This window comes from Solanum pennellii, chromosome 2 (genome assembly GCF_001406875.1).
Source record: "Solanum pennellii chromosome 2, SPENNV200".
In the NCBI taxonomy this organism is placed as follows: domain Eukaryota; kingdom Viridiplantae; phylum Streptophyta; class Magnoliopsida; order Solanales; family Solanaceae; genus Solanum; species Solanum pennellii.
Window position 1 is genome coordinate 54184196 of NC_028638.1, and position 11875 is coordinate 54196070.

At 35.4% G+C, this 11875-nt stretch overlaps 2 protein-coding genes across 2 annotated transcripts; one reads left to right on the plus strand and one right to left on the minus strand.

Annotated features, from left to right (window-relative positions):
- Window positions 1-122: 122 nt before the first annotated feature.
- LOC107011197 (auxin efflux carrier component 8) lies at window positions 123-3848 on the minus strand. Its single transcript, XM_015210597.2, has 6 exons — window positions 2406-3848; window positions 1407-1584; window positions 1217-1302; window positions 964-1121; window positions 820-896; window positions 123-721 (listed from the first exon to the last, which is right to left on the minus strand). Exons 1-6 carry the CDS (start codon window positions 2911-2913, stop codon window positions 655-657), a joined length of 1074 nt encoding a protein of 357 aa, XP_015066083.1. The 5' UTR covers window positions 2914-3848; the 3' UTR covers window positions 123-654.
- Window positions 3849-7240: 3392 nt separating this feature from the next.
- On the plus strand, window positions 7241-9242 carry LOC107011196 (probable pectate lyase P59). Its single transcript, XM_015210596.2, has 3 exons — window positions 7241-7579; window positions 7833-8245; window positions 8332-9242. The coding sequence occupies exons 1-3, from the start codon at window positions 7392-7394 to the stop codon at window positions 9069-9071; spliced, it is 1341 nt and encodes a 446-aa protein (XP_015066082.1). The 5' UTR covers window positions 7241-7391; the 3' UTR covers window positions 9072-9242.
- Window positions 9243-11875: the final 2633 nt, after the last annotated feature.

The following is an 11875-nucleotide window of genomic DNA, read 5'->3' on the forward strand; positions in this document are numbered from 1 at the left end:
TGAGTACTTACTTCAGTCGTAGTATCTATTGATATGATGCTATGCTTGAGAATTCATTAGTTTTGTCGTTCTAACATGTGCTGACTGCTGACTATCTTAAAGTTTCTTGATCTGGATCACCTCCTAGTTGTTCTCTTTGATAATATAGGAACTCTTTTATGGTAATCTGACTAATCTCTAGTATTTCATTTCTTTGTTTTCTTAAGTCCACAGTTGTAATCTTATAATTGTTAGATTGTAGTAAAACTAGTTTCATTTCTATGGTTGTTCCCGTTTTTACTCATATCGTATCTGATTTTTACTTAGGTTTTCTGTAATTTTGTGTAGAGAACAGATAATGACATGCTCTCATCAATACCGTTCTTGTCATTCTCTCTCTCTGAAATGCTTGAACTCGGAGACTGACTATTCATTGCTGAAATTGGATTTATTCATGCATGCTAATTGCTAGCTCTTGTTTTAATATAATAAATGAGTTGGTAAGATAAATTGACACACATTTATCATTTATTCTTTTATACAAGAACTATAGTCAATAAGATTTTCGCCTTTTCCTTATCGTAACCCTCTACAGTTGAATTTGTTAGAGAAGAGCAAACTGTATCCCTGACGAATTTTTGAATAACTGCTAACTGCGATGACCATGTCTGAGTTTCATATTTCCAACAGGAAATAGTATGCCAAAGCAATTGGTATTGCAATCAGCATGCCAAAGATTACCCTGCAATCAGAATGAAACCACATCAGAAAAATCATATCTGCTTAAAATTTTCTTAGTGGAGGAGTTAAAAGTTTTGAGATGATAATTGTATCTGGTACCCTGTACTTAAGATGGTTGGATGTATGTTATACTCCTTGGCAAACACAAAAGGAACGATTCCTTGGGGAAGGGCTGCCTGCAGTAGAAAGTACAGCATTGAGTAATCTGGCATGAATTGACAACAGAAAACAATTTAGTTTCACCTGTACTATTGCCAATCTAAACAATTTTCCCTTTAGTCCAACAACAATAGATGAGATTGCCATGAGAACAGGTCCAAGAACAAACTTCAGTGCCATTGCTAATATTGCCTTTTTGGTTCCGCATGCTATAATACTATCTTGGGATGCCATGAAAACACCTGTTGAATTAATGCAATATGAGTGGCTGGCCATTTTTCTTTTTTGGTAATTCGCTAGTACTTCGTGTGATGAGTGCTTATTTTCTTTTGTGTACCTATGCTAAACATTGCCATTCCTAGTCCACCATCTGAAAGTATTGATATTGATTGTTCAACAATTTTTGGCAGATCGACTCCCCACCTGCACTTCATTTTGTGTAAAAAAAATAAGTCCATTGATTTTTAATGTGGTGTTTCTGTAGAAGATAGGTTTTGGGTTTCTAGAGAGGCTTAGTAAGGCTTTACCTGAAGTGTATGCTTGACCAAATAATACCGGCTAGAGTTGCATGTGTATTAGGATTTATTATGAGTTCCCTTCCAACTGTTAGAAGAATTACCATAATTGTTTTCTTCCTTGGGGGTCTGTCTGTCGCTTCCTCCTCACCGTCCTCTTCTAGTTCTGGTTCTCCAGGGACCTCAAGCTCTACTTTGAATGGTAGAAATTTATGTATTAAGACAAAAGAGCATGCATAATGATGTAATGTCTGCATAAATAGTCGACATGTTGGTATGGTCATCATTTATAACTTACAAATTGCTAACTTCTAGTGAGCTGTTCTATTTGTCTTTTTGTTCTTTTTTTTTTTTGTTTTTGGGGCGGGGGTGGGGTGGAGTATGGGGAAGGGGGGCTTAAGGGAAGTAAAAATAAAGCTGGTTGGTTGCATCATATAGTAATTTGGTTAGTTCGGAACTTCAGGGACCAATTATGGCTACTGTCTACTTTTTTCATTGTTGAAGGGGTTATCTCAGCAAACTTCCTGTTTGTTTCATTCAGATGAGTTGGAAGTATTTGTCTCTCACAAGTAGATGAATCAACTCATTTTGGTAAAGCAAACTTATATTTTATTGGAGACTGTTCACCTCTTAGTTCTTGAGTTTTTGCTGCCAAACTACAATAATAAGTTTTAGGATTGATCAATGTGCTTTAAGAGATGAAGCAAGTTGTGATTCATTCTTAATTCTGACTAGCTTTGAAAATGGAAACGGAACATTTCTTAAAATAGAGTTTTGTCATGCTTCATGATATCACATATTAGTTTATCCAAAGATCATATGATACAGGCTAATTTGGAATTTGTGGGGCCCAGAGTAGGATTCTTCACTCACTTATCACATCTACAATATATTGCTTTTTGGTTCTTAACAGTTAAAATTGGAGAGCTTTAAATAGGTTCTGCTACATGGATGCCATCCAAATAGATATTCTATGTTTTGGAACCATTATTCTGTTATCTGTGTACATACCTGCTACTTCTGATGGTGACATCACATAAGATTCTTTTGTTGCATGGAGCTCGAATAGGAGTAGGAGGAGGTTGTACCAGACTAAACTCTGTAGTGCAATTAGCTGCGCTAGTAGTTCTGCTGCCGCATCCCCAAAAATGGCCTTAATTAGCGGGATCCCCAAAATTAAGGTGTTTGGAAGGGTGGAAACTGAAAGACCTGTTATGATCCAAGTCAGGTTTCCTTTGGGCTTCAGTTTGGATAAAATTGCCAGTAGAAAGACAGCAAGAAATTTTTGAATGAAATCTGCTAATAGAAGCTTCAGGTTTACTTTGTAGAGGTTGCTTCCTGATATCACTTGGAAGGACAATAAAGGTATTGAAAATTTCGCTACAAACTTGTTGATTCCAGAGCATTGCTCTGGTGAAAAGAGTTTCCCCCACCTTACAGAGATATAGGCTAAGATCATGACAACATATAAAGGTATAGTGGCTGCCACAACATGGTAGACATCACGTAGGGATATCATGGTATTTCTTATAGATTTTTGTATGTCGAAACCTTGGTAAACAGGCCCTTTTATGCTGTTTGGTTTGCTTTGTTGGCATATGATGGGAAAGTGACCACTAGATCTTTCTGCTGAAGCTTTCTGACTAATCTTTTTGAGTTTTATCCCAGCATCTGTTGATTTTCATATTTGAAAGTATTTACTAACCTATGGCTTTGTAGGTTCACATATATTGCAGAAAGTAATCTGATTTTTTGTCTGTGTGTCTTCCCTCATATTACACACCTTTTTTAGGCTTTAATTTGATATTACTGATGTTTACAATGCTCAAATGCCAGGTATCTAATCTTGTTTAGTTAAAAAATTAGTTCTAGTTTTCATCATGAGGTTAATCCCTTTTGCTTATTTGTCTTTTGCTCATTTCTCATGTGGCCTAGGTGTTAGCCTATGCGTATCACAATAGACGGAAAATAGTAAGCTATACAAGCTTTAATCTGTCTCCTGTTTTGTGTCCCACATGCACTTTATTTCCCTGTAAGATTTCATTTAGGAAGAAGAGGTATTTCACTGCACTTTATATGCAGTGATCTTTACTGCACCAAAATGCCCTTACATTTGTCTTTAACTTTGAATTCAGGGGTGAAAATCTGTTAAGTTGATGCTGCCTAAATTTCCATTTATGCAGTTGCATAGCCTTTAGCTGCCAGGTTATCTGGAAAAGTAAGCTAGGAGAATAAAGAAGTAAACTGCAAAAGAAGTAACTGACTTGATGAGTAAATAACGTTTCTGAAGTAAGAATTTTTGCTATATATGGTCAAAGTTTTGGAATAAGTATTACAGGGTTTTGCTTTTATAGCTATGCAATTTTCACAGGCCAAGTTCTGGTGCCTCTTTATTATTATTATTTTTTAGAATTTCTCCACTTGAAATATGGGGAATCTAGCCAAGACACACCTACAAAATACCACAATCTCTTTTCCTTCCTTTTTAATTTTTTCTTCTTTTTATCTGTGGGGGTGGGGGAGATTTGCCTTTCTGTATTAAAAGACAAATTATTTAGCAATACCGAAATCAAATGATCTGAAAATAAGAGTGAAGTGAATTCAACTAGATTCGAATTTGAGGTGTAATGAATTGATTGATATAATGTTCTTCATGGAACTTTTCCTGATTCTCTATGTGGTTAGCATTTGAAAATTCCAGGGTTGGGAGGGGTGGATCCACGATTTAAGCTTTACGGGTTTAATCTTTAAGGTTCTTATAGTTAAATCTGCTATATTATTAAGATTATGGGTTAATTTCAGTAGAGTTTTACACCTAATAAATTTATGCTCAACGTTGAAACTATTGATGATGATTTTCTGGATATTTATTGCAATTCACTTGTTCTGTTTGACTGTTTATATTGTATGTTTTGCTTTTAATAAGTAAACTATTCTTAGAGCTAAGTTTAAGCTTAGCACATTCTTTCCTCTCCGGAAAATATGCAGATCACTTTTTCTGAAAAAATACTCCTTTTTGAAATGGTTTTCCCTTGTTAAAGAAGCCTTCTTAATCAATGGATTTAATCAAGCCTTCTTAATATACAATTGATTATTAAGTGTTTGATATACTGTAAAAACAAGACTTGCACATCTTATCGTACAAGACCCTTACAAATTGCAAAACAAATACTCGTCCTAGTCAAATTTTGAAGATTATGTATTTTAAATTGCTCTTGAATTTATTATATTCATCATAATTAGTGGGCTCGCAATTAACTGTTTTTATGAATTTAACAATAAAAACTAAATAAAAGTTAGTAGATTCGTTTTAACTAATACTCACCGGGAAAATTTTGAAAAAAGAAAAGCACTTAATAATCAAATTTTAACTTTTTCGTAGTGTATATTAATTGGTATATGAAAAACTATGTTGTTTTTTTTAAAAAAAGAAAATAAGTGATTTTCTTATTTTATTTTCTAGTACTTGATAAGCAAGTAAAAAAAATATTTATATGTAATTTAGAAAATGGAATGTGACGTGGGTGGATCGGGAGCAATCAAGTGGTGAGGGTTAGGAACATTGAGGGATAGGGGGCGAGTCAATATGAACTTGAATTAAAATTTGTTTTTCGTTGTCGAAGGTGGAATCCTATTGGGAAATTTTTTGGGATAATTGTATATAATAACAAATTAATAATTTTGAATAAATAGAGTAGCTATTGTTTGATTTAATTGTGTTCCATAGCAAACGTTTATCAGTTGCCTCTCTATCAAAACTTACGCTTACATTTCTCCCTCTGCTCGCCTTTCTCGCTTTATATAACAGAAGTGTATAAATTGTGTTTCTGTTTTATATAAAGCGAGAGAAAATTGTATATACACATACAAAAACATATATCTTCGTGCTATACACTTAATTATATAATTTACAAACATTTTACTTCGATTCAATTGTATACAAATGCAAATTTTATACAAATATTGTTGCAAAAAAGGCTAGCGAATTATACAATTGCAGTGAAATACAATTTTCTCTCGCTTTATACAACATATGTTTCTGTTTTTGTATAAAGCGAGAGAAAAACATATATCTTCTTCCTATACATTTATAATTATACAATATACAAATATTTTACTTCAATCCAATTATATACAAAGCAAATTTTATACATATATTGCAGTGAAATAGGTCAGTGAATTATACAATTGCAGTGAAATAGGTCAGCGAATTATACAATTGCAGCAAAATAGGCGAGCGAATCATACAATTGTATATGTATAGCGAGGCCAGCGAATTATACAATTTAGGCCAGCGAATCATACAATTGTATATGTATAGCAAATTATACCGGTATATATTTGCTATGCAGCGCAATTATGTAAATTTTGCTATAGCATACATAAATATGAATTTTGTTGTTTGTTACCCAAATTTTTTCCTCTCGAATTCATAACCTTCTGTTTGAAAGTGAGATTTACTTGCAATTCTACACCCTCATGTCTCCTATTGGAAATCAAATTTTATATCTATAAGGAATCTAACAGTTTGTTGGCCTTCTCAAAAGTCAAATCAACAAATTGTTCTCTATTTGCGCCATCTTCATTTTTTTTTTCTATCCTAAATCATGGGAAGTCACGAAGAAATAATTATAGAACTCCTGTTTTTTTTCCAATTTAAGTGTGTTTTAAAATTGTGGAATACGTTAATATCTAAACCTTACTTTATAAAGAAGCATCTCAATACGAATCAAAATTCCCAAAAACTGCTTATTACCCAAGTGCCGCGCGGTAAGTACCGTAATTCTTTTAACTTGTATACTTCTTCTTTTATCTTCTTCGTCTAAACTTGTTGAGGATATACGCCGACTGGATTACCCGTCAAGATGTAAACCTATTGATGGTAGAGTCTATTGTTGTTGTGATGGTTTATTTTTTATCGGGTTTTGGATTAGTTGGAATGATGAAGAAGTAGAGCCATCCGTATTATTTTTATGGAACTCCTCTACAAGAGAGTCAATAAGACTTCCAAGCCATGTACAAGAGGAATATGTTTATGGATTGGGATATGGCGATACTAGGGATGACCATGAGATCCTTAGAATTGACACGCATGACGAAGTATCCGATGAAATTCTAGCACTTAAAAGTGGTTCCTGGAGACAAAACCTCAGATAGGATGAGTGCAACTACTATATCTGATAGGGAATTATGTTTGGCATTTCTACATGGAGCATTTCATTGGCTCGGTTATTGCCCAAGGGATTCTGTGGTTTCATTTAATATCTCAGATGAGATGTATGGAGAGATACCACTCGTTGAAGTGGATGCATATGAAGTGCTACTTAGCTACTTCTGTTTGGATGGAATGGGTTTTAGGACGCATTATGTATCAAGCAATCGAACATACATGCAAGTAGCATTCAAGATGGTTTTGTTTATACGGGAAGTTTGATTTCTCCAAAGTTTGTTGATATGATCATCTAGAATAGTAAGTATGATTCTCATTGTTACTCTGTGGTTATGTAACCTCCACAACATTTATATATGCACCTTCTCAAAATTTCTACTACTCTTGAAAATGAAATGCTCTAACTATATCCTTATCCCCTTCAATTTTAAGGCCTTATATATATAGTTCTTCATTTACGTCTAATGCATGATTTATTATACGTTTATAAAGACTATCAACCAACTAATCAATGTCTATAGAGGAAGAATTAATCTTCGGGCATTTTTGGACCATAAGTTTTTAATTAACCAACCATGCACTTGTATAAGTTGTTTGCCTTTGAAAGATAATGGCTATGCACATTTTACGCTATTTGTCCATTAGTATTTAAACTACATTTTTTCCATCAACAAAAAACACATCTCTTTACGTTGTTGCTATTTTAGGCTACAACAAAGAGGGTCTCACCTCTAAACAGCCAAAGGGTTTGACCCAATTAAGACCTTCTTTCGTTTTTATTTAGAAAAAAAAATACTTTAACTAGTTAAATTATCATAAATCTTTAAATGGGAGGAACAAAGCTGGTATATTTGTCTCTGTTACTATTTTCCACATTTTTGGTAATAAATGGTCACATTGGTGAGTTTGATGAGGTGTGGAGGAGGAGAGCCCAGGAAGCAGATGAATGGGCCATAAAGGCTTACAAGCCCGACCCCATCAATGTCACCCTTGCATTTGCTAAGGAAACTGGACAGTACGTTAAATTCACTAATTTCTCTTTTTAAAATCTTTTTGATCCTTTTAAGCCTCGCAATTATAGTGACATCAATAGTAGTACTATTTAATTAGGTGACATTTACACATGAAAAGATATTTTTGGTCTGTGCTTCAAATATTTACTGTTTTTTTGCAACAACTTTCTTAAGAACAACTTCAATTTCACTAAAACTGGGTAACAATTTAATTATTTGTGACCTTTCTAATTTAAAACAAACACTACAAAACAGGGCCTTGAAGGAAATAAAGGAAGCGAAGCTGGCAATAAATGGAACAAGGAGGGAATTAAAAGGAGGCGGCAAAAAATACGATGGGCCTTGCTCAGTTACCAACCCAATTGATAGGTGCTGGAGATGCCAACCTGATTGGGCCGACAATCGCAAAAGGTTAGCTGATTGTGCAATGGGCTTTGCAAAAGGGACTACCGGAGGAAAAGCCGGCGAAATCTACGTCGTCACGGATTCTTCCGACGACACTAGCGACCCTAAGCCGGGAACCCTCCGTTATGGTGTCATTCAAAAGGAGCCATTATGGATCATATTTGCTAAAAGTATGACCATTAGGCTACACCAGGAACTCATAGTGCAAAGTGATAAGACCATTGACGGCCGTGGAGTTAATGTTCACATTGCTAATGGAGCAGGTATTTATTGAGCTCGCAATCAAATATTTATTTTTTAAAAAAAAAAATAAAAAATTGAAATCTTATATTATATTATGTCTGGACAGGTTTCATGCTCCAGTACGTGAAGAACGTGATCATCCACGGTCTCCGCATTCATGATATTGTGGTGGGCAGTGGTGGGATGATCAGAGATGCAATGGACCACGTTGGACAACGGACACAGAGTGACGGAGATGGTATTTCTATATTTGGTTCATCGAATATATGGGTGGATCATGTCTCAATGTGGAGTTGTTATGATGGGCTTGTTGATGCTATTGAGGGATCCACTGCTGTTACCATATCGAATAGTCATTTCACTGATCATAATGAGGTGATGCTTTTTGGTGCGAGTGACAGTTCTTCAATTGATCAAAGGATGCAAATTACCGTGGCTTATAATCATTTTGGGAAGAGATTGATACAGAGAATGCCAAGGTGCAGATGGGGTTTTATTCATGTGGTTAACAATGACTACACACATTGGAATATGTATGCTATTGGCGGTAGCCAACATCCCACTATTATTAGTCAAGGTAATCGTTTCATTGCTCCTCCTGACATGTTCAAGAAAGAGGTAACAAAGAGGGAATATTCCCCAGAATCAGTGTGGAAACAATGGTCATGGAGATCACAAGGTGATCTATTCATGAATGGAGCATTCTTTGTTGAATCTGGAGATCCAGATTGGACCCAGAAACACATACAGCTTTTTGATGGGGTTGTATCAGCCTCAGGGGATCAAGTCACTTGGATTACAAGATTTTCAGGGGCACTAAATTGCAAGCCAGGAGAAGCTTGTTAGACCATCATTGTCCTATACATGTTATCACCAAACCAAACTCTCTCATCATATATTTATGTCCTTAAACTAACTTTGTATGCATTTATTGTAGCGAAATTCTCTGTAATTTTGAACTGTTAATGACGAAATTGAAAAGATGCAAATTCACACCAAGCTATACAACTTTGTGTCAATGTTATTTTATATTTTCTTCTATTTACTAGTTTTTTCGTAAAACTAAAATCTGCTTTAAGAGGCAGGAGGAACACTAGTAAGAGCGAGTTGAAAGCAATACTATCTTCCTCTGTAAAGAAATGATTTTAAAAAAAAAAACTTAACTTTGTTGATTCGCAATTATCAACACGCTAATGGTACAAAAATGTAAAAAGATTGTATATTGCTTACTAATTGTTATAAGGCTTATAACAGTTAAACAATTGTTGTTAGCCTCTCCCTTTCTTCCGAAACACAAATCCTAGATACACCTCTGGTAACGAGAAAATACAGGTTAAGGAGAATTTACGTAGTTCCTAGATTATGCTGATGGATATTTAGAGATACTCCAGAATGTCATGAACGACTATTATATTAGTTATGCTGTTGATTAAAAGTACCTCAAGAAATCTATTTTCTCATCTGCCCCAAAACTTGAGCTTCACATAAACGTTAGCAGCAAGGACTTTCAGCTACGATCAGCAATTGCTGATTAGGCACGTGGACCTTCTAAGTTCCCACACTCAATCTGAATAATTTTGCACTTAAGAACTCTCAGATTCATTCCCTGAATCCATGGCAGTCGGCTGAAGGTTCCTGTAATCACTGATCTGTTTGCTGTAGCGCTTCTTATCTGCCTTTGGCCATGACATCAAAGGGTTTTTTCTCCTCAGCTGCAAAATCATTAATCCAGCAAGTGAGCTTATAAATGTATCACCTGCCCTAAGATATAAGATAATTAAAGAAAAAAACACAAAACAGACTGTAACAAACATGACAAGCATTGTACCAACCACCTTTAAATATAAAATAATGAAACAAATAAAATTACTACCAGAATGCCACAAAACCACCCTGACAGCTTATTCCATCTCTCCAGGAATCCTCCCAACTTAATAGAAAATGATTTCAGGATTATTTTGCTTCATAGAAAATGATTTCAGGATTGTTAATAACATGATGATGCATGGATCAGTGGTTTTGGTAGCCCGGCCTCCAAATATATTCATATGAGGAAAGCTACTGATACGGAAAGAAGACTTTGTTTCCTTCAAAATGAACATTATATTCTGACCACAGAACGCAGCAGAAGTCATTGGTTTACTAGGAAGGGAATCATGTAACAAAATACCTACCTCCCTTTCACTCTGCAAGAAGTACATGAAAGCACTAATTGCCTTCTTCGGAGGATTTGGATCCCTCTTCTTTTTCTGTTTTTTTATACTTCAATGCATCATCTTGCATCATTGTCGGCCTTTTACCTGCTTGTGATGGCTTTGACACAGTAACCTCCCTTTTTGGTTTCTTCTTTGCAGGTTTCTGAAGCCAGCATACATGACTGTCAGCTCATATTTTTTCAATTTGTAAACTAGAACTTGAAAATATATAAACATGAAAGGGCAGTTATACGTCCTCACCACCACTACCACTGGCATCAGATTCATCCTAACTTAGAGAAAGACGACCATGGAGTTGAAGACGATGAAATTACAAATAGGCATGTTACCTCTTCATCCCTGCCATCCCCACGTGCTTCATTCTTAATACGCTCAAGATGTGCATCAACAGCATCATCTCGTCATTGGGCAAAACAAGAACACCTTCTGTAGCCCGAGCTTCATTAAGGTTCATAGTTTCAGACCCTTTCCACTGCATTACTCAATGATTGTGTCAGAAAGGCTAAGCAGACTTGTTAAACCCAAATTGAGAGAGAACAAGACTTGAAAGTAAAGCTAACCGGATGAAATCAAAAAGATTGTAGTACTCATTTCTCTGGATGTTCCGGAAAAAATAATCTTGTTCAGTTTTCAGTCTGGCAAGAAGATCAAAGTAATGCATGTTGCCCGTGCCTACAGCATGCCTCTCAAACTCCACATAATCCATCTGATTGCATAATGAATAAGGTCAGTCTTTTCAAGAATGAAGATGATACTCACAAGATTTTGAGCTTTACAGTAACGTGAATATACCTCCTCATGCAGTATAAATAAGCAGGATAGAGGAGTCCATCTTCAGCCTGCAGTGAGGTCTCCACCACATATTGACTGCTACGGAACTTCCCTGGTTTAGTGACTTTGGAACCAGACAAGCCGCTTAAAATTTGAGTAAAGATATCATGGATAAGAACCTGGTTCATAATTCAAATTAGAGAAGTCAACAACACCCAACACATCAACACAATGAGCTTGCACTGCTTTTTTCACAGTTGATGCAAATCCGAATGACTATAAACACAAAAAATAATTAAAAAATCTAATTACCTTGTAACTCGTTAGCGCCCTCTCCTTGTATTTCGTATTTAAAAGATCTTGGCTTAAAGCCAGTGAAAGGTCTACCACACTGTAAGTCTCAAACTGGTAAGACAAAAGAGCAGGTGATACCAAAAATAGAATGTACGTCATTATCCCATATGCATCAATCAATACCTGCAAATACAAATGTACGGATATACAAAGTTTGGCCCTTCTTAATCGGAGGATCTAGAGGGACAGACAACTACTAAAGTGTGTGGTTGATTATTCTGCAAAAGCAGAGAAGTCGGTTTCAATTATATAATTGCTTAAAAGTTCAATGAAGACGATTGTAGGCATGACTAAAACATTTGATAAAGA

Coding starts and splice junctions, on each gene's coding strand:
- LOC107011197 (XM_015210597.2), bottom strand. CDS start 2,913: ATGATATCCCTACGTGATGTCTACCATGTTGTGGCAGCCACTATACCT. Junction 1,585..2,405: donor GTCACCATCAGAAGTAGCAG/GTATGTACACAG, acceptor CATTCAAAGTAG/AGCTTGAGGTCCCTGGAGAA. Junction 897..963: donor TTAGATTGGCAATAGTACAG/GTGAAACTAAAT, acceptor TTTCTACTGCAG/GCAGCCCTTCCCCAAGGAAT.
- LOC107011196 (XM_015210596.2), top strand. CDS start 7,392: ATGGGAGGAACAAAGCTGGTATATTTGTCTCTGTTACTATTTTCCACA. Junction 7,580..7,832: donor TTTGCTAAGGAAACTGGACA/GTACGTTAAATT, acceptor ACTACAAAACAG/GGCCTTGAAGGAAATAAAGG. Junction 8,246..8,331: donor TCACATTGCTAATGGAGCAG/GTATTTATTGAG, acceptor ATGTCTGGACAG/GTTTCATGCTCCAGTACGTG.